Source organism: Ciona intestinalis, unplaced genomic scaffold (assembly GCF_000224145.3).
Source record: "Ciona intestinalis unplaced genomic scaffold, KH HT001198.1, whole genome shotgun sequence".
Taxonomy (NCBI): Eukaryota; Metazoa; Chordata; class Ascidiacea; order Phlebobranchia; family Cionidae; genus Ciona; species Ciona intestinalis.
Window position 1 is genome coordinate 725 of NW_004191519.1, and position 22,754 is coordinate 23,478.

At 36.2% G+C, this 22,754-nt stretch overlaps 3 protein-coding genes and 1 long non-coding RNA gene across 4 annotated transcripts; 1 reads left to right on the forward strand and 3 right to left on the reverse strand.

Annotated features, from left to right (window-relative positions):
• Positions 1-12: 12 nt before the first annotated feature.
• On the reverse strand, positions 13-4,693 carry LOC100175722. The gene is made up of 7 exons (XM_002125037.4): positions 3,061-4,693; positions 2,682-2,854; positions 2,218-2,335; positions 1,716-1,830; positions 1,101-1,243; positions 708-835; positions 13-488 (listed from the first exon to the last, which is right to left on the reverse strand). Exons 1-7 carry the CDS (start codon positions 3,071-3,073, stop codon positions 267-269), a joined length of 912 nt encoding a protein of 303 aa, XP_002125073.4. The 5' UTR covers positions 3,074-4,693; the 3' UTR covers positions 13-266.
• On the reverse strand, positions 1,921-2,206 carry LOC113475710. Its single transcript, XR_003397479.1, has 2 exons — positions 2,101-2,206; positions 1,921-1,968 (listed from the first exon to the last, which is right to left on the reverse strand). It is a non-coding gene; the product is annotated as an uncharacterized LOC113475710 (long non-coding RNA).
• An 86-nt stretch (positions 4,694-4,779) lies between the features above and the next one.
• zf(fyve)-1 (zinc finger protein) lies at positions 4,780-10,832 on the reverse strand. Its single transcript, NM_001078453.1, is given in 12 exon segments — positions 4,780-6,035; positions 6,359-6,467; positions 6,778-6,897; positions 7,168-7,280; positions 7,657-7,762; positions 7,942-8,059; positions 8,917-9,038; positions 9,531-9,681; positions 9,874-9,928; positions 10,021-10,094; positions 10,287-10,354; positions 10,634-10,832. Coding segments are annotated over 12 exon segments (1,209 nt in total). The 5' UTR covers positions 10,774-10,832; the 3' UTR covers positions 4,780-6,002.
• Positions 10,045-22,748, forward strand: LOC108950951 (lipoxygenase homology domain-containing protein 1-like). The gene is made up of 21 exons (XM_018817251.2): positions 10,045-10,119; positions 13,056-13,237; positions 13,555-13,737; positions 14,486-14,646; positions 14,930-15,030; positions 15,289-15,400; positions 15,709-15,835; positions 16,021-16,097; positions 16,403-16,562; positions 17,112-17,202; positions 17,584-17,713; positions 18,122-18,248; positions 18,535-18,738; positions 19,216-19,410; positions 19,712-19,820; positions 20,177-20,324; positions 20,543-20,642; positions 20,847-20,920; positions 21,244-21,330; positions 22,127-22,284; positions 22,538-22,748. The coding sequence occupies exons 2-21, from the start codon at positions 13,087-13,089 to the stop codon at positions 22,746-22,748; spliced, it is 2,706 nt and encodes a 901-aa protein (XP_018672796.1). The 5' UTR covers positions 10,045-10,119; positions 13,056-13,086.
• Positions 22,749-22,754: the final 6 nt, after the last annotated feature.

The window sequence follows — 22,754 nt, forward strand, 5'->3', positions numbered from 1 at the left end:
TGCCTGAAGTAATTTAAATTTACCATGTTAACTGAAAAGACTGATGCATATATAGTAATAATAAACCCTCTTTAATTAGTTTTTAGATTATGTTAAAGCTAATATATTTCAATGCTCTATGCTAAATATAGAAACACCTTCCTTTTTTGTTCTAATAGACTCGTTTGGGACCCATTTTAATAACAACCGTTTTAAACTATTATTCTAATGTTTTAATTACATAACTTCGGGCGAGGTTATAGTGGGCAAGTTAAAGAATCAGAGATTTAGGGCACAGTTGGCCCATTACCTTCAAAGTTACATCTGTTACAACTTACATGACAAACTGGTTCGTTTGAAGCCTCTGTGCTCGTTGTTGGGCCAACATGTGTGCTTGTTGTTGTTGTTGCTTTTGTTGTTGTTGTTGCTTTTGTTGTTGTTGTCAGTCGACTTATTAAAGATGTTGTTGTTGTGGCTGCTTGTTCAGTTGTTGTTGTAGGAGCGCCATTCTGTTTAAAAATACTTTTTATGCTTACTGTTATAACATGGGTGTCCAAACACACATGATGTATTCATATATGTCATGCTCACTGTCAAGTTATAACATGAGTGTCTTATACACCAGACACACATGGCGTATTCATACACCTCATGCTCATACTCACTGTTAAGTTATAACATAGGTGTATTCATACACATTGCACCCAAGTTACAACACACAAACTCACCCACAATGGTGGAGGAGGAGCTAATGTTGGTCCATAACCAACTGCCACATCCGAACAGCCATAGAATTCCTCCTGTGCTCCACAACCAGTGCATTGCTGACCATCTTCATCCGTGCCCCAGCTATTACCTGTTGAAATGTAATTGATTGATAATGGGAGCATATTCATATCAGAAATTGAAGAAGTTGACATCTTGTTTATGCAAGTGTATATAGATTAAGTTGTATGTGACCAACAGGTATCGTCTATGGTAATTGGGCACCCATATATATGTAACTAATTCACCATTTTAAACTAATAAATAAAGAAGGTTATGACCTAGAGTTCTAGTGGTTAGGAATTGTCAACTTTGAAATTAAAATACTTTGTTCAGTTTTGTATTCCCTTGACTACCTGTATGATATCTCCATTGCAAAACACACTGTGTGCATGTAAGGTCTGCTGGAAGTCTCAGCTTTATATCGTATTTCATGATTGTAGATTTCACAGCTGGCGGATAATATTTAGTATGGCCATCCTCTGTTAATAGGAGATTCCTATGTAAGATATAAGAAAAAGGCATTGACTTAGTGCACTAGTTGTATATGAAGATACTCTAGTTATACCTCATACACATTAAGTCATAACACATTTTTTTCTTATACACTATACATCCAGATATGACTTGAATGTAACTTATTTATTCTCGCATGGTGGGGCAACAACAGTCATTATAACACAGGTGTTCGGTTTCATACACCTTGTGCCTGCTTACAAGTTACCACGTATGTAACTTATTTATCCTCGCATGGCGGGGCAACAACAGTCATTATAACACAGGTGTTCTGTTTCATACATCTCGTGTCTGCTTATAAGTTACCACCTATGTAACTTTGCGGGTGATGGTTTACATTTGTTCGTTCTTTTTATTGTATTGCTGTCAAATTATACAACCCATAAAAGGCCCACTGGGTTGGAGCAGTTGTTGTGTCGTTCCCAAGAATACATTCATCCACAATAGTGACTTACTGGTTCAAACAATCCTGAGTAGCAGCTACAAGTGGGTTGTCCAACTTACACAACCTGAACTCAAAGTAACCCATATGGTGAGCAGTAAGTTCGATGTTCACATTAAATATTGAACCTTCATATAAATATGGGTTAAAGTTGTGTTTGTGTAGATTGGTTTTAAAGGTAGATGGATGTTTCTGCATGGGCATAACTGTGTTTTTTATTTGCATCCATGAGGTTCCCTATATTTGACAACTCTGAGTGTAACTACCTTTTTAACATTGTCACCCCAGATTTTACCATGCTGTTAGGTGTCTATACAAACAAGCAGAGGCATAATATATTGCATTAACCACATTAATCAATGAGGTTCCCTATGTTTAACAACTATGAGTGTAACTACATTTTAACAATGTTACTCCAGATTTTACAACAAATAGATGATCCCCAACAGTTTACAAAAAGCCCACAATATAAAACAAATCACTTGAGTGTTATAGCCACATAATACATATCTTACCTGGTGCATATTGTCGCACAATGATACCTTTTGCATATTTCCCCCCACCCTCGTTGTCTCTCACACCATCATATGCATCGCCGCATATCCCACATTTACCACCAAGGTTTACTTGATGCTAAGGGTATAACGTTGTTATTGTTTAATGTACATTGCGTACATCATATAGGGGAGGTGTTTGGCTTGTTAGACAGATGCGCTATTTTATCATACAAATATAGCTTGTTAGAATTGTCAGTCAAACAGAAAAACAAGCATGATCTAAGCTACGTACGCTGTATTTTGTAAACGAGTACGAAGTGTAAGAAAAAGAACACCCGTTTTAATGACTGTTATTACCCCGCCATGCGGGAATTAATAAGTTACATATGTGGTAACTTGTAAGCAGGCACAGGGTGTATGAAACAGAACACCCGTGTTATGAGGACTGCCTTTTCCCATTCATACAAATTCAAACATCTTACTTGGAATCCACCACAGAACAATTCGTTATCCCCATAGTTAGGAACCACTATAGACTTGTATGGGATAATAGCGGGGTCGGTGTCCCAGAATCTCCATAATGAAGATCTATTGGGAGGTTCCATCATCCTGCCATGGGGTTGGGCGTGGTGGATCAATAGCAAAGCGATAAGTCCTGCATTATAGTGTTGCTGTAACATAACATATTTGATGCCACACTTAAAGTATTGTCATATTAGATATATTATAAACACAATATAAAAATAAAAACATTTTTACTAGAAGAAGTATTTGTTGTATATAACATCAGATTTTATAAGGTTTATGACTGGATTTCTCTACACATCCGTTTAAGCAACATACCCATTCATTTAAACCAACCTTTTAGTAACATTCTGATGGAATCTGAATAACAGTTGTTCTCAGATCAGAAATATCTTCAGCATAACTTGCTTCCCAACACCGACCACATTATATACTCTAATTTATTATCCAATAAACCTTAAAAATAATTTACTAAACACACAGTATTTAAGCAGCAATGCTTTTTATGGTTTTGAGCAAATTTATGATGTCGTTAGCTTTTCTAGTGTTCTTTTGATCTTAGAAATAGTTTGAGCCCTTTTTTCTATGAATGCTTTGATGTGGTTTAAATTAAAGAATATATGTGCTTGTAACTTCTAGAGCTATTAATGTACAGAGAGAGAACTGATGTAAATTATCTAGTTTAAATTTGTGTTGATTCAAAAATTAATTTAATGCATTTAATTTTTTTTGTAATTAGTCATAAACAACCATTTCAAACTTTGTGATGTAGTTTAATTTATAAGCTGTTAATGTTCATTCTCAACCAGGGTCTGTTTTTTATAAAGTAAACAATGGTGTAGATAGACTTGCATACTTTTGGTTCAAGTTTGGTAGAGTTAGGGGAATTATCAAAACTTTTTCTTGAGTTAAAGAATATATACAGGTTAGAAGAGGATATTGTACAATATTTTAAGGGACCACAAGTAGATTATTTATCTTTTTATTGTGTTTACCAAATTTAAGACAGTAGTGGGTCTTTTTATCATATCTCATAAAAAATAAAGGACAGACATCATTAAATTTCATTATCTATAAATCTTAACTGTTATGTAGTTTATATTTTATACACCTGTCATAAATGGTTATGACTCTAAATAAAAAAATGTAAGATCTTTTTTTGCAAGATCTCTCATGCTGCATAAGTGGAAGATTGTATTACATAATTTTCTTTTGTACTTAATGCTTAATTTAGTATTGCAAATATATTTGGCTTTTTTTACATAAAGTCTCAAAATTGACCTGTATTTAAAGAGGGCGTGTTGTGGGCGTTGGTGATTGTAAAATTTTGCAGCTTTTTTACAAAGTTTACTCAAGGTCAGTGACCTTTGTGTAATAATGATTTCTATTATGTAATAATGACGGGCATTGTAATAATGGTTTTACAATGTTTGGAAAGAAATCCATGTTTCATTTCGGAGTTTCTACATTTTTATTATTTTATTTGTCTTATAACAATAAACGTTCTACTGCTGTTGCAACTACCCACATTATAAGTTTGAAAATGTTTTTCTGATGTATAAATAAACATAACATGAACTAACTCATATGCTTATTTTTTGTGCCAAATGAGCAGTTCATAAAAAAAAACATTAAATAAAAATAATTCATTAACAGTAGTTTAATTAAAAACTTGGGGAGTAGGAATAAGTCACCCAGTAACTATTTGCTTAAAAACTATTATTGTGAAACAAGCTGAGGTTTTCAATGAAGGGTTTGGGAATCTTAAAGTTAAAGGTCGGCTGGTAAAAGTTGTTGATGTTTTTACAAAAGCTTCGTATGGCATCATGTTTGCACTGCATTAGTTAAACTTAAAACATTTATTGTTCCGTAAAATGGTGTTATGTTGATTATACATGTAAATAAATTGATTTGTCTCCTCACTTAAGGAAAAACTTCATTGTTATGTTGAAGAAAAAAAACTAGAGAAAAGAAGGTTGCGCCATATATTATAATACAATAATGATTCATTGTCTTGGTATTGTTTGCATATATGATGTAACAAAGGAACACAATGGGTGATAAATGACTCATACATAGCTTTATTACACAACAACGCAATAAGCACAGATTATAAAGTAAGAACAACACGATTAACAACGACGACAACTTTAATAAGGTGAGAACATTTGGGTTCAACGATTTGGGGTGTTATGTTTTACTAAAGTGTCGGTCAAATACAACTTCACTTATATAAACCAATGTGAAAAGTGGTGCAACCAATTCAAGGTTATTGTTTTGTACTTTATCGAGCCATATTTAACCCAAAAGTCGAGAAATTACAAACGTCCTCACGTATGGTTTTAAAATCAGAATTTCACTTTTATATACAAAGTTATCAAGTCTTATCACAGTTGATATTTATATACCAGTGCTTCTCAACCATTTTAACTGTGATTGTAAAATTTACATTGTATGCTTGCAAAAGTTGTGTGAAGTATAGTTTTATATAAATAGGGTTGCGATTTGATTTGGTTGGATCACCTACTACAGTTGTTCACATTTATTTTAAATTTTGTTTAAAAATTTATTGTATGGTGAAAAGTGTGAAATGTAGTTTGGGAAATTTGGTCACCAAAACTTTGCTATTAGTTTATGCTGAATATTTTTGCCATTACAAAAAGGTTGAGAAGCACTGGTTTCAACGCGCGAGCATTTGTGTTGTTGTTTTTGCATTGCTTCAATAGTAAAAGATGAAAAATGAAATATTATTGCATATGATAACAATGAATTATTGTATTTTATGAAATAACTTAAGAGTAATAGAACCAACTAAAACGTTAAGAATAGTTATCATTCATGTCTCCCACAATCAAGTATTGAAATATAAAATCATGAAAAAGCGTTCAGAAATTAGGCAGTTAAAACGCAATATGTTTATAATTCCTTACGTGCTGCATTTGTAAGATATAGTTCAATCTATAAAGTCTCTCTGTGAGCTACGAAATTCACCGTGGCTTTTTGGCAAATCTAATGCTAATGACACAGTAAAGTTAAAAGTCGGTGGCAAATTTATGAACATAGCTTATGTTAACAACAGTAGTCAGTGGCATTTGCCACCAATTTTCTTGCGAATTTCTTGGGTTGATTTAAATAAATTGTTGCTGTATTAACACTGATGGCTGAACTGGTATTATTAGCACAACTTCACAAACATAAATATTCTTCTACACAATTTACATTCGATTTGAAGATAAAGAAGTAAAATAAAAATTAAGACCAGACCGTTAAATTTCCCATCACTTGGTGACAATGTTCTTTAGGTCCCACAGCTGAAATTAATAAAGATTTATTAAACAAGTGCAGCAATCAGTAATAACAAAATATTCAACTTAAGATATGAGTGTAATATTACCTGTTAAAGTGGGGCAATCAAGTTAATTGACACTTTTTTAAGCTAATGTCAAATATACTAAATCGTTGGTCAAATACAAAGTAACTTTCATAAACACCTGTGAAATATGGTGCAACCAATTCAAGGTTATTGTTTTGTTGGTACTTTGTAAAACTACTGGTCAAAAGTACTGCAGTGTCGGCAAAATATAAAAAGTGGTGCAACCAACCAATGTTATTGTTTAAACATTCTGGAACTCACCTTTATTGTACGGTCGTTGCCGCTGGTTACGAATCTACATTTCGACCAATCAGGATAGAGCATTATAACGCTTTGTTTTAAATCATGAAATGTAGCAGTTGGGGCTTTTCTGTAAACATATATTGTTTCTTTGAATATAGAATGTCAGCACCGACGTAAAACACGAGTATGAAAGGCATGACCGACAAATTGTGCGGTATACAAGAATACATGGGCGCTGGACCTAGGGTGTCAACCTTTTTTCTACCGAAATTATAAGTTACATTACAATCATAAAATTTATTTCATAGGATCGTGCGTTGCTCATGTTATGTTCAAATGAAGTTTTATATACCAGCTAAAATCACACAACTAGTATACTATATAACAAACACACAACTATTAAACTATATAACAAACACAACAAACCCCCAACTTACTGTTCCTCAGTAACGGATTCGTAACACTCCTCGCACACACGAACCTCAAACTCGAACCCGTACAAAGGAATAGTGGTTCGTTTACTGCTACAACTCGCACAAACTGCTATTCCACATTTCCTATCAAGGTTAAATATCATTAACAATGAAAGAATGCCACTTGTTGGTGAGTAATTTCTTGTATTGCTTAATTACGGTATAATGTGAGCGTAAGGGCCTTGTTATATATATTGTTGACTATTATATATTGTTTTGATCCTACAGAGAGGCACGCTATGGAACCTAAGATTTAGGGGTAGAGTTGGCCCATTACCTGACACTTAAGCTATAACCAATTGCTCTTTAAAAATACAATCTTCAATTGGCACAAATATAGAAATCATACAATACCTGCAATGATGTTGCCTTAAACCAACCGTCTTATCGCTCCACATTTGTTTAAAGTTCCAAAAGAAAGGTTGTTTACATTTAATGCATTGGTTGCCCTCCTGCCATACTGGAGTCTGGGGGATATTATACACTGTATCGTATGTGGGGTGGAACATATGGTATATGAGGGTGCTAAAATCTAGACCCCACTGAGGCAGTTGATAGACACTCAATATTAGAAATTCTATTCTATAAGGGTGAGGTCTTCAGTGAGGCACACCTGAGACCTAGGATGTAGGTATATTACCCCACCCCCAACACCCAGGGTGCTACCATCTAGACCCCACTAAGGCAGTTATAGACACCTAACAATATATTCTGTAAGAGTGAGGTCTTCAGTGAGCCACACCTATGACAAACTGTACCCAACAACACTAACAAAAACACGGTTGAAACAACTGCTTTATTACAGCAACCACACATAGAACCAACAGGCCATAGAAATGTTACCTCGTTCCTTTTGATCTCCATGTTCCAGACCACCAACATCCCATCCAACCCTGTGGACAATAGTTGTTGTGTGTGGCTTGCGTAAAGGAGAGAAGTGACTTTGCTCCTGTGGTGGATGGGTGAGTTGTATAAACATATATGCACATTCTATTCTATATGGGTGAGGTTCTACAGTGAGGCATGCCATGGGACCTTGGATTTGGGCCAGAGTTGGCCCATTACCCAAACACCCCACCTTTTATAAACAGCCCAACTTATACATAGTAGTAACATTATAACACTCACGTATGCCCTTGTAGTTCAATAGCGGTTCCTTTATTGCTCCCGATATCCCACATTATAATAGACTTGTCTGAAGATCCAGAGTAAAGAATTTGGTGTGTTGGATCCCAACATAAACAAGCTGTTGATTGGATTGAATGTTAAACATGGAAGATTGAACGTTAAGACAATTAGACAAATATATAAGTTCAGAGCTGTGGCACAGTGGTTAGCGGATCAGGCTCTTACAGTGGTCACTAACAGGTTGACTAAATTGTCTATACAGAAAAACAATCACCAACAAAGTCACCTATGTCGATATGTGGTAACTTATAAGCGGGCACGAGGAAACAGAAAACTTGTATTATAACGACTGTCATTGCCCCGCCATGTGAAGATAAATAAGTTACATACGTGGTAGCTCGTAAGCTAGCATGAGGTGTATGAAACAGAAAACCCTTGTAATAATGACTGTTGTTGCCCCGCCATACGAGTATAAATAAGTTACACACACACGTGGTAACTCGTAAGCGGGCACAAGGTGTATGAAACACCACACCTGTGGTATAAAGACTGTCGTTGCCCCGCCATGTGAAGATAAATAAGTTACATACGTGGTAGCTCGTAAGCTAGCATGAGGTGTATGAAACAGAAAACCCTTGTAATAATGACTGTTGTTGCCCCGCCATACGAGTATAAATAAGTTACACACACACGTGGTAACTCGTAAGCGGGCACAAGGTGTATGAAACACCACACCTGTGGTATAAAGACTGTCGTTGCCCCGCCATGCGAGGAGAAATAAGTTACATACAGTCATTCATTCAAGACAGAGGTTCTTAAGCTTCGGTAGTAATCTGCTTAACATTTGCATAGCATGTAAAAGGTTGAGAAGCACTGACTGGTGTAAACAATATACAATCAACACACTATTAGTCACACTTCATATGCAGTAGTATGATATGCTGACACAATCTTATTAAACACACAATACTTTACCAATTGAACCAGAATGTCCTTTCAATTGTGTTATTAGTTGACTCTCATTCTTATTTATCTTCAACACAGTAATTTCACCATTTGATAAACCAGCAAACACATAATGTGATTGGTGATCATACCTGTGTGATTATACATTATTAACATTAGAAGTGTGTTACAGTTATCTATATGGAAATTATTTCAAAGCTGTCCCTTGGCTCGCAGTCAAGTTTCTAAAGTTATTACAGTGTGTGAATAAGCAGACATTACACTTGACTTTATACATCAACACAATTTATGGCAAAGCTTAATTACCATAGCACTTAAATTGCAGCACATATTTAACAAACATAACACTAAAGTTCCGTAAAAACTGGCTGCAAACATAAACAGACTACACTTGACACTTCATAAATCAACACAAAATATGACAAGTTTTGAGGCACTCTATCTTTTAACTTTAGGGTTGAATTAGCAGATCTCTATTCAAAAATTGCAATTTGTATTTACACTCGTTTTCGTAATTTTTTTCTAAATTGCAACACAAACTTCGGACTGTATAAAGCTTATTTGTTTACACACCATCGGTGTTTTGATACATTATAGAAACAGTAGTACACATAACAACTTACTGTAAACACATAGGTTGGGATGGTGTTTGGTAACCTCCAAACCGTTGCCCATTCTTGGTCCAATGCCACGTAATGTATTTATCTTTCCCACAAACAACCAAGACCTCGTTCTGGTGCGTGAAGATGCAGCCGGTGACTTGTTTCTGGTGGGCTGTGATTGGAATGTAAGTTTGCAACTTATGTTGTAACTGCTATGTTAGGGTTTTTGTATGGTGTACTGCACAAAACTTATGTTATTGTTTGCCAGTTAGCATTAGGTGTGTAATTAGTATGAATACACCATGTGTGTCTGGTGTATAAGGAGACACTCTTGTTATATATGTATATATGGTTCGCTTCTTACCAAGGTATTTTCTCTGATGTGTGATTTGGTTGTAATCTTCTGAAACTTTAAATTCCTGCAGAACAAAAATGAAACTTATTAAGTTATAATCTGCCACAAACAATGGAGTTACATGCCACATTCAATAATAAAGTAGCAACTACTCACATCAACATTTCCATTATCTTGTCCCACGAACATCAACCTTGGTTCTTCTGAGTAAAACATGGTAGTGCAAGGTGCTGTGGGTGGGATGATATTTATCTGGTAAGTCTTACAACTAGTGTTGGTTGAATTTGAACATATATATTAGTTATATAATATATATAAAATTAATACAGAAATAAGTTTGTATATCATGCTTGTGTTGTTACCAGACATCATGTAATGCTTGATAATGTAATGTTTACCCAGGTAGAACAATCAGAACTTACATTCAATAAAATGACAAACGCTCGGCCAGTATTGTCCGGTTTCCCTTTTTAACCAGATACGAATTGACCTGAAAATAAATACAAGGTTTTAAAGAATACAATCACTATTATTAAGTGTCTATAAACTGCCTCAGTGGGGTCTAGATGGTAACACCCTGGGTGTTACAGTAATAGACCTACATCCCAGGTTTCCGGTGTGCCTCACTGAAGACCTCACCCTTATATAATAGAATCTCTATTATTGAGTGTCTATAAACTGCCTCAGTGGGGTCTAGATGGTAGCACCCTGGGTGTTGGGGTAATAGACCTACATCATACCCTAAGTTATGAAACATGAAATGACCTACTTATCAATGCTGACAGTTATAATTCCTTCCTCGTTTGGCGTGAACACGGCCATCGTAACAACATCCTGCGTGTCGTCTTCGATACGACTCAGCAATATTGGTTGCCTCTGTTGGGGCTTAGTCATGATTTCGGCCGCCATGACTCGTGAAAAGTGTTCGATCACAAATTAGAAAATATAACTCACATGTAACGAATGAAACTTATTCGTTCTCTGCAACAAAATGGAGAAAATGCATGCGATTAATTCAGAAATAGATATTTATCAATAATTAGGCAGTTCACCCGGCAATAATTTAGGATTGGCACAAATAGAAACAAAATATCACGATCGCGTTGTGTACAAGTCTTTATCTTCTGGCGAACTCTGCCCTAAATCCACAGATGTAGGTTTCCAATCTTTTGCTACAGTTTCAGGAATAAATTGAACAACTGTGGATAAGTCAACAGATTTTGTTTCCGATTTTTTCTCAGTTTCTTTGTCAGTATTTATTTCACTCTTTTTCTCTGATTCCAGTTTTTCTTCACTCTCAGTATTCCTACTGGCTTGTTTTTCTTCACTTTTCTCTACAGTTTGTTCATTCTCAACTTTTAAAACTCCTTTTTCAGATGATTGGTACGTCACCTCTTCTTCACCTTTAACTCGTGGTGTTGATAGTTTGGTTTGTGTGAATGAATACAGCTTGTTCATGTTCCTCCACAGCACATTTACCCCATGGTAAGACACAGTTGAAACTTTTTTTGCGACTTCATAACTTTGAGAAGGAAAGCAAACAGCAGTTGCTGTTGTAACGGACAATACAGGAAGTGATTTTCTATACAGTTTACTTGTAGATTTAGTTTGCACGGCAGCAAACCCACTAAACAATAAAGCAGACCCTATCACGCTTAACTTAATCGTACCTTCTGTACTTTTAGCATAACTTTGAAACTTGTCCACATTATTCACAATCTTTCCATATTTTTCTCTCACATCCGAGACAAGGTACATGACAGTTACTCCAGGACTGAATGGAAGCTTTGGTTGGTTCTTGAACCCGGTACCCTCGTGCTTTATATCATCCGTGTTTTCATCTTTATAAATCGATAATCTTTTTACCCCAACTCTTTCTTGCTTCTCCATAGCAAGTGTAATATACAAACTAACCAATTCTAAAACAAAATAATTACTGTCATTGTTTGCTTGTGTAAAAAGTAATGAATTCATACATAATTATAGATCCTTAAGAAAACATGGAAATGAAATGATTGTTAGTTTTAATGATTAATAAACAATACATGTATTTTGCTTTGTACAGATATAATATATCATATATTCATTCATTCAATAAAAAAACTCGACGCCTGAGTTACAATCAAAAATATTATTACGAACTAACGTTCTATTGAGGTGTGCTGAGCGATCTACCTTTCTTACGTCATACTTATCCATTGTTTCGTGTTGACCGGCGTTTCGCTTTAACCAAGATAAAGAAATACACGTTATCATTAGGTCGTCATAATAGTTTCGATGACTGATTTCTTAACCTAATTCTAGATATTAAGATTTCCTTTGTTCGATAATAACACCCTTTGTTTGTAACAATGAAACAGATTTTCGAGGTTTTACTTTCTAGAATTTCAAGTCAGGTGATATTCATTGTTTTGGTTAATACACACGTGACACTTGCCATTGAAATGTTACAGCTTATATAAAGGATAGATAACATAATTTTAATCGTATTTTTGTTGTATGTAAATTTAAAATGACAAAATTAATTGTGTTTTAGTGTTTAATTAAAAAGAAGTTTTCTTATATATTTTGCATACATTATAACATACATTTAAATATAGAATTATAGGTGTTTAATGATAAATTCTACTAATACGAACTTGTAAACATATTTTTTATTTCTTATTTATCTTTAAAAGTTGCGAAAATGACCTCCAAACTTCCCAAAATAACTGTTATGTTATTTCTATGGTTAAGTTTTAACCGCTTGAATTAGTTTACGCAAGGTAAACAATAAAATCTCTATGGTGACGCAACCCGACGCTGTTTAGACGAAAAATCCCCGAAAGATAAAACGTTGAAACAAGATATGATTTGACACAGGGTTTGACAGATTAATTACGAGATCAAATATAGGTATCGCCTATATTTACCAAGTTTGGACGGTTGGATTACGTACTTTATACACTTAATATCAGGACCATCCACGCGGGAAAGATTCAAAAAGACAAAAAATATGTGTAGCTTTTCCTCATTTGTAACAGTTAAAAATCCTACGTGACTATTAGACTAGTGGTTATAAAGGATAATATCGTTGGGTTAGTGGCTAGCGGAAGGGTTGTTCACTATAATAACAAGCAGTTTAGCATCACTCAATTTGTTGATTATTCTGCCTCATTTACTTGAGTATAATTTGTTGCATCATGACACAGATTTATACAATGACATTACCATTATAACAAGATGCAGTTTATGAATTCGTCCCCTTCTATGACCATGGTGTTACAACCGGGGTTGTGCCCTCCACCACGTCAAGCACAAGGGTGGCAACCTGCTTATATACGAGACCCTACACCCCCCTATGGCATGTCACGTCATGGTGTGGTTAACTATGGTGAGTGAATGTAATGTATACAACATTGAATTTCCACAAAGTAACATACGTGGTAACTCGTAAGCGGGCACGAGGTGTATGAAACAGAACACCCGTGTTATAGCGACTGTCGTTGCCCCGCCATGCGAGGATAAATAAATTACAAACGTGGTAACTCATAAGCAGGCACGAGATGTATGAAACAGAACACCCATGTTATAACGACTGTTGTTGCTCCGCCATGCGAGGATAATAGGTTACATACATGGTAACTTGTAAGCTGGCACGAAGTGTGTACAACAAACCACCCAAACGTCACACAGCATTACAACATGCAGGTCGCCCAAGTTCTGCCCATGTTCATTCAACGTCAACATCAACAAGTTTCAAGAAACCGATTCAACCGAAACGACCAACCACCGCTTATAAGGAGCCTGTGAGGTCATCAGCTATGCATTATGATGTCACATTTACACCTCATTACAACAGAAGAGAAGAAAGATATGTTCCGGAACCTCCTCGTAAGTTTAATATCATATTACACATTGTATAATAACAGAAACCTTTTTATATTTCTTTTCTTTATTTAATGGTTATTAACAAAAACTTTTTTATAGGATATCATATTTCACATTGTCTAATATTTGGAAAGAATTTAAAAAAAAACTTTTTTTAAGTCTAGCTAATGGAAAAAGTTAAATTCTAGAAAAAAAGATATATGTTTGTTTTGATTGCTAAAGCCTGCATTAATATCGTTGTATTTATTCAGTTGTTGTCCACTCAAGGACACACCTTATTATGCCTTGTATTGTTGAAATAATTTCTAGGGGTGTTGTGGTGGAGATTAATAGTTAAACAAATATAACCAAAGATCAAAACAATTAGAACCAAAGATCAATGCTTGATAAAGAAGGGTTGGGAGTTCTTCATCAATTAAACATATTGAATACAACCATTTTATAATATATATTCCTATATATATTTAATACATACATGAGATATATATTTAAGTTGAAATAAACACCTCAGTATTTCCTATCTTCTGTTAACCTTATGTTTAAGGTTCAAAGCCAATAATTTGTTCAGCAGAACCATAAGTTTTGTATAAAAACAGTCTTTTTGATATTTATACCTTTTTGATATACTTGTGACATCTGACATTTTGACATACGCATAATTATTATTATCCCTTTTTATATATTTTTCTAATAATTATGTGTCATTCTTATTATTATTTTCCCATAGAAACCTCATATTTTCCCTCCACAGCGCCCCGTAGTGGTGGAGGAATGGCAGTTAGTGGAACTCTCACAGTTTACCCACGTATGGAGAACGGGAAACTGGTAACAATGCCACCCTATGACCCGTTGTACGACCCTCACCTCGCTGATTTCTTCGCGAAAAAGTTCCAACCTCCCCGACCCCCTCCAGTGAGTGTTTTGTGTATTTTCAATGGTTGAGTTTGACAGTAAGCATGATGTATATTTAATATAGCAGTAATTTCCTTTTTCTTGAAATCTGATAAGGTCAAATTAATTTAAACAGAGTAAGAGAATGGAATCAGCAAAATGAAAGTTAGTAAACATTACAGTTTCTTTTTTTTGTTTTCTTTTCAGTGTGCCACAAACGAATCCAAGGCACCTGAATGTGCTCATGGCCTTAAAGTTCAAGAATTCATTTTATTTATTTACAATTTTTATTATTTATTTACAGAGTCGCAGAAGTTGGTCGGCAGGGGCCGTGAGGGCGAACAACATCAGTGGACAAAGTTTCTCAAGATCTGGTCGGTTCACCGGATCACAATCCTTTAACAGGTGCAGGAGTTGTAGCAGTGTTGTTTATAAAGTTGATATTATATTAGTGTTGTAGTGGTTAGTTGTAGCAAGGTACCACATATTTACATCTATTATTGTTTTACCCACATCAGCGTTTTAAACAAACAATGTCTTTAGATAACGGTTATAACCGCCAGTTAACACCTGCTTGGTACCACTTTCAAAATACAGTCACTGTTATTATTGGTGTTTATCATGTGATGATATGAGTCCAATGACTATCATTATATTTTTCAGGTCAACAAAATCCCGAAAAGTTTCATCTGGTTCAAAACATACGAAAGGAAACGTTGATTACAAAGTTACCGTTCGTACCGGGGATAAAAAAGGTGGTGGGACTGATGCGAGGGTGAGTTTACTTGATGGTATTTGAACCCAGGGTCCTTGGTTCCCCAACCCTGGCCTAGATTTGAACCCAGGATCCTTGGTTCTCCAACCCTGGCCTGGGTTTAAACCCAGGATCCATGGTTCTCCAACCCTGGCCTGGATTCGAACCCAGGATCCCTGGTTCTCCAACCCTTGCCTGGATTCGAACCCAGGATCCCTGGTTCTCCAACCCTGGCCTGGATTCGAACCCAGGTTCCCTGGTTCTCCAACCCTGGCCTGGATTTGAACCCAGTATCACCCAATCTCCATATTAAACCTTAAATTCTTCAGGTATTCATCCAACTAGTTGGTAGACGAGGCAAAGTTTCAAAATGGAGGTTATTCAAGAAATCTGGTCAAAGCAACATAAATACATTTAGATTCGCAAAAGGATCTTCACACATATTTAAACATAAAGGTAACAAATTAGTCCTTTCAGGGTAGTGACTCTCAAACCCTTCCCCAAAATTTTGTGTTAAACAGTATTAGTCCCAGGTCTTATACAATATATATTAACTAGTAAAATATTTGATTCTATTTACTATATTGCTCGTTTTTTTTGTTCTTTATTAAAATTGACATTTCTACCATCTTTACCTCCAGGTCCTGACATTGGTGAAATACAGAAAGTGATCGTGGAACATGATGGAATATCTGAGAGGGATAGTTGGTTTCTTAAGGTTAGATGTTTCTATATTTCACTGTTGTGAAACCTGGGATGCAGGTCTATTACTCCAGCCATATAGGCCAAACCAGGGTAGGCAAGCAAACTCTGGAATTTTCCGCACTGTGTCTCTATTAATCAGTAAACATTACAACCAGTAAATTAGATTTGTTTCACAGGATTGTTTGTCTAACTATTCCTGCCTCCCCGTGAAGCCTATATCCCAAACACCCAGGGTGTTACCATCTAGGCCTTACTATATACTCGATAATAGACTCAATTATCATGTTAGCAAATCCATGACATCCACCTATTCCTCAGGAGGTGATGGTTGAAGACACGAAATACGACCGATCTTACACCTTTCCCTGCGATCGATGGCTCTCGTTGTACAAGGAAGACTGTCAGCTCACGCGACACCTAATGGCCATTTCGGGTCGACAATCGAAACGTACAACGTATGAGATTACGACCGTCACTGGTAATTATATTTGTACTTCATATTTCTTTGAGTAAAGGGGTTTAAATCAGAGTTAGCTCATTACCCAAACACCCAAGTATTCTTTGGTTAAATTTCAAATCGATTCACTGCTTGGTTTGTTACAACCAAACAGATTATTTACATTATCATGCTCGTATAACCTCAGATGCTATTAGGTTTTCAAATTCTAAATTAATTTATCTGTAACAAACGTTATGCCTATGAAATCATTTATATTAATGTGCCAGTATAAACTGAACTCACATGTTAAAGTTATACTCTTGTGAAGTTTATGTTTCGAACGATTGTGTGAAAAATTCTGGTTACCGTAGAAACTACTATAATTGCTTTGTATTAAATATCATGTGAGCCATAATTTGTAATAAACATGAATGATGTCTTTATTACTACCAATATAGTTATTATGTTTCAAATATTGGTGTCTGTATACTTTCAAAATTCCCCCTCTTGTGATGTCATAATACCCTGTATTTGTTGAATGGAATGCCATTGTTATTATAATAATGGGCATTGTTGTTTAAATATGAGGTGAGAAACGTGGGGCGGGTACGGACGCGAACGTCTTCATCACACTGAGAGGTTCAAAAGGTGTTTCTCCTAAACTACAGCTGAAATCTGAGTATGTATCTTACGTACCATTATATATTTGTTACAACTGATATTATTGGTGTAAACATTGGCACATATTAATTGAATTTATCTGCCAAGTATTTTGGAAAATTTAATTATAATTTAATAAAAAAATACCCTAGTTGTATATATGGTAACTGTGTTAAACAATTTTTTTCATCAAAATAAGTTTAAAATGGAATTTATAACATTTGTGTCATGTTGCTAAAAAATCATATATTATCTCCCCTGTTTTAAAAATTCAGATTGATAACATATATATCGTCAGTTACCCAAGCATGAAACAGAAACCTGTGTTAATATGTTGCTGCTCTGCGCCATGTAAGGATAAATAAGTTACATTCATTTATTTAATACCAACACCTCACAGTCGACACAATACATTTGAACGAGGGAATTCTGATGTGTTTCGATTGAAATCGGCGAACGTTGGAAATTTGAAGCGAGTCCGTGTTGAGATTGATGAGAAAGGATTCGCACCAGCGTGGTTTCTTGAAAGGGTGGGTTGTATCAGCTTGTATGTCTTCTATATGAGTGGGGTTTTTATTCTGGCTAGCTATAGTACCTGGAGTGGAAACTATGAGATAGTGTTTGCCCATTAGCCCAACATTATATATGCACATTCTATTCTATATGGGTGAGGTATTTTAAGAACAGCAGAAGACCTAATATAAAGGTCGTAGGCTCCATATCTACATTTAAATACATAGTACAATCTGTTTTTAAATATAATTTAAAATAAACGTAATCACAAACATAGTACTGTTTCCATCCATCCCAGTGTTTCTGCCTTCTACTCCCCACTTTGTAGCAATCAGCCTTTATAACAGGCCTATGAGTAAAAGTCTGTATAGCTTCTTGACTTGACAATCCACTCAAGTCACATAAACTTTACACCCATCCTCCAGGTTGTAGTAGTTGACATGTCGAAACCATCGCAACGAATCTTCTTCCCGTGTGGTCAATGGTTGAGTGATGACGAACAATTATTCAGAGACTTAGTGGGAAGCACAGATCCATTGGCAAGACCTAAAAGTTAGCCTTCCTATAATATTCTTATTAATGCACAAGCTGTACAATGATGTTTATCCTCGTATGGCGAGGCAATGACAGTCTTTATAACCTGGGTGTTCTGTTTCATACACCCCATGCCCGCTTACGACGTATGTAACTTTGTTGGTAATTTGTTTTCTATAAAACTGGATATAACATTAGTGGCAGCATCAAGCCTTGAACTTGGTATCTTTACATTATAATACAAGCAACTGTTCTTACATTGACCTTAAACTAAACTCCATTACTAACACACCCATGCCCACAGTGAATGCATACGTGGTCCACGTCTTCACGGGCGACATGCGCGGTGCCGGCACGGACGCCACAGTGAAGATCACGCTCTTCGGCGACCATGGCGACTCCGGGCAACTTGTGCTCGATGATTCCAAGAATAATTTTGAGCGGGGAAGGAAAGATACTTTCTCCTTACAATGCCCGCATATTGGGAAGATTAAAAAGATCAGAATTGGTGAGTTAACTTTATGTGTGTGGTTGTCTTATTGTAGCTTGGGGTAATAGACCTACATCCCAGGTCTCAGGTGTGGCTCACTGAAGACCTCACTCTTACAGAATATATTGTTAGGTGTCTATAACTGCCTTAGTGGGGTCTAGATGGTAGCACCCTGGGTGTTGGGGTAATAGACCTACATCCCAGGTCTCAGGTGTGTCTCACTGAAGACCTCACCCTTATAGAATAGAATTTCTATTATTGAGTGTTTATAAACTGCCTTATTGGAGTCTAGATGGTAGCACCCTGGGTGTTAGGGTATTGGACCTACATCCCAGGTCTCAGGTGTGCCTCACTGAAGACCTCACCCTTATAGAATAGAATTTCTATTATTGAGTGTCTATAAACTGCCTCAGTGGGATCTAGATGGTAGCACCTTGGGTGTTGGTGTAATAGATCTACATTATGATTCATAATATTCCATTATTATTCACAAAGGTCATGACAATGGTGGTATTTCACCCGGTTGGTTCTTGGACAAAATTGTGGTGGACGACACTCTGATGGATTGCGTCTATACGTTTCCATGCCAACGTTGGTTTGCTAAGGATGAAGATGATGGAAGGATTACAAGGGAGTTGGTGGCCGGTGCAGGGGATGCTGGGATACCATACAAAGTACAAGTGTTTACTGGTGAGTATAAGAGTGTTTTAATATATAAGTAAGAGGATATAAAATGGTTAAACCAACCAAAAGTCATGTCTGTTTATCCACACACTGCAATAGCTTCAGCAACTCGACTGTGGGCATGGGAGTGGCAACCATGAATAAGTCACTCAAGTTCCCACCCACAAGGATATAAATGACCAAACCAACCAAAAGTCATGTCTGCTTATCCACACACTGCAATAGCTTCAGCAACTCGACTGTGGGCATGGGAGTGACAACCATGGATAGCCACATATACACAACAACTCACACTTACCCACCACAGGTGATGTACGAGGCGCAGGAACAGATGCTGAAGTCTTCATTACCTTATATGGAGGCAAGAAAGGTCAACTAAGTTCAGGGAAGATTGTTCTGGATGGAAAGTTTCAAAGGTTGGTTGTGCTGTGTTTGATAAAGCACTTGGTAATAATACTAGGATCAAGGTTCCATACTGCTACCATTGTGGGCGTATTGTGTCCAAACATTGCTTTAACCCAGTGGGCATTATTCAAAGTGAAAAAAACTCTTAAGGTATATATCTTGTAAACGGGCACAAGATGTATGAAACGGAACAATGAGGTTACAACAACTGTCATTGCTCCACCACATACATAAGCGTGATGGACACCATATATACTCGCCCATATGCCGTATGTGAGGACCACACCATCAACAATGTGCCTAATCAAGGGTGTATTTAATTAACATTGTATATAATACCATACCACTAACCTTCCCCACCTCCCAGGAACCGCGTTGACATTTGCGACGTAGAGAGCGCATCCATGTTGAGCCCACTTGACCACATAGAGATCGGACACGACAACTCAGGGTCCGGACCCGGTTGGTTCCTCGATAAAGTTGTTGTTACTTGCCCAACTAACGGGTGTGAACAGGTTGGAATTATATACAATTTTGATTAGATACGCCCCTGATTAGGCATATTGTTGATAAGATACATATTTGCGCCACTAATTGGACATAATGTTGCACAATTTTTTCTATACACTTTTAATTCTTTATCATTTATTTTATATCACATTATATATTATTTATATTTTTTATTGTAAACTTTCGTTTATGTTTTTTACTGAACTAATTGTTGTCCCCCCAGGTGTTCAGTTGTCGTAAATGGTTTGCCACCGACGAGGGAGATGGTTTGACTTCAAGGGAACTTTATGAATCAAAGTCGTTGCGGAAACAAGTTGTGCAAAGTAAGCGGCATAACTTATTATTATATTACTCTGGTTACTAAATTAGATTGCCTATTTTACAGTGGAAATTTTTAAATGTCATAAAACTGCGACAAGGTTTGTGGCAATCAATTGTTGCTGTTTTTTAGTTTTATGTGGCATTTATTCAACTATCTTTTTTATATCTTATTGAAGATCATATTAACACTGATATTTCTTCAATAGAAAGTGCTTGGAGTTGTTTGATTTGGACGAGTGATGTAAGAAATGCTGGAACCGATGCCAATGTATTTATCCAGGTTAGTGTCATATGGGGCTGTGTATTATGTTATATAGTAGGTAGGGGGGAGATAGGACACCTTTAACACATATTATCTAAGTATTCCGATCGTGTTTTACACAATTAACAACGGCATATGGGAGTTATTATAATACTGTTTTGGAATTCTTTGAAAGATCTTTGCTTACTACCAAATGTGTCTAGAAATTAGAACAAAATGGTGTCCCATCTTTCCCCACCGTACTATATATTGGGAAGCTTAGAAAATAAAGCAAGGCTCATTGTGGGTACTATGTGTCCTTGGTTATTTTGGTTTCTTGTTTTTAACTTTCTTGTATTCAGGTTTATGGAGAAAATGGTAAATCCGATGAGATACCCCTCGATAATGAAACCGATAACTTTGAAACCGGACAGAAAGACAAGTTTAAGGTTTGTATTTGTTGAAGCTTGGTTTATAATTAAGTGATGTGTTTAATATAAGGCTAAGGTGTTATGTCAAATATAGGGAACCTCATTGATTAATTTGGCAAATGCAATATATTTTGGCTCTGCTTGGTTGTATAGACACCTAACAGCAGGGTAAAATCTAGGGTGACATTGTTAAAATGCAGTTACACTCATAGTTGTCAAACATAGGGAACCTCATTGATTAATGTGGTGAATGCAATATACTTTGGCTCTGCTTGTTTGTATAGACACCTAACAGCAGGGTAAAATCTGGAGTGACATTGTTAAAATACAGTTACACTCATAGTTGTCAAACATAGGGAACCTCATTGATTAATGTGGTGAATGCAATATACTTTGGCTCTGCTTGTTTGTATAGACACCTAACAGCAGGGTAAAATCTGGGGTGACATTGTTAAAATACAGTTACACTCATAGTTGCCAAACATAGGGAACCTCATTGATTAATTTGGTGAATGCAATATACTTTGGCTCTGCTTGTTTGTATAGACACCTAACAGCAGGGTAAAATCTGGGATGACATTGTTAAAATACAGTTACACTCATAGTTGTCAAACATAGGGAACCTCGTTAATTAATGTGGTGAATGCAATATACTTTGGCTCTGCTTTTTTTATTAATACCCAACAGCAGGGTAAAGTTACTTTAGGTTAAAAATTAGAAAATTAGGTATATGGTCCATGTTTTATTTGTCATCTCAGGCAGCCTTAGTATTAGTATGATACTAGTATTATTAACATTACATATATGCATACAGATCAACATACCAGAGGTTGGCCGCATGTACAAGCTACGTGTATGGCACGATGACTCCAACCCATTCTCAGGTTGGCATTTGGACAAGATAGTATTGGAACCTGTGGGTGGGAAGAAGGGGAGTTCGTATACTTTCAACTGCCAGAAGTGGCTGGACACGTAAGTGGTTGGGATGAATTGTTTATTGTACACTGACTAATGATATTTTGCTACCTAAGCCAAAGAAAAGCCCAAAAGATTCTATATTAATATGAGCCTGTTAATTATTGGCAAAATATATATCTCTTTGGTACACTGTTAGTTAGACTCAATTTTGTTTGCTTCTTATCCTAATATATATTAGGGTGTATGTATATTAGGTTGGATAAATCATTATACTATTTCTATAAATTAATATATAATATTTCTTTAGCAACGAGGGTGATGGGCAAATCATCAGGGAAATCCCCGCCACTGGCCCCGGGGTGAAACGACCCCAGCCCCTCGTTCGTTACCAAGTTACCGTAGTAACAGGGGACAAACGGAACGCTGGGACTGATGCCAACGTGTTTTGTTGTTTATACGGTCGTCAAGGTGATACTGGAAATCGACCACTCCGAGGCGTCAAAGAGCAACAGGAATAAATTTGA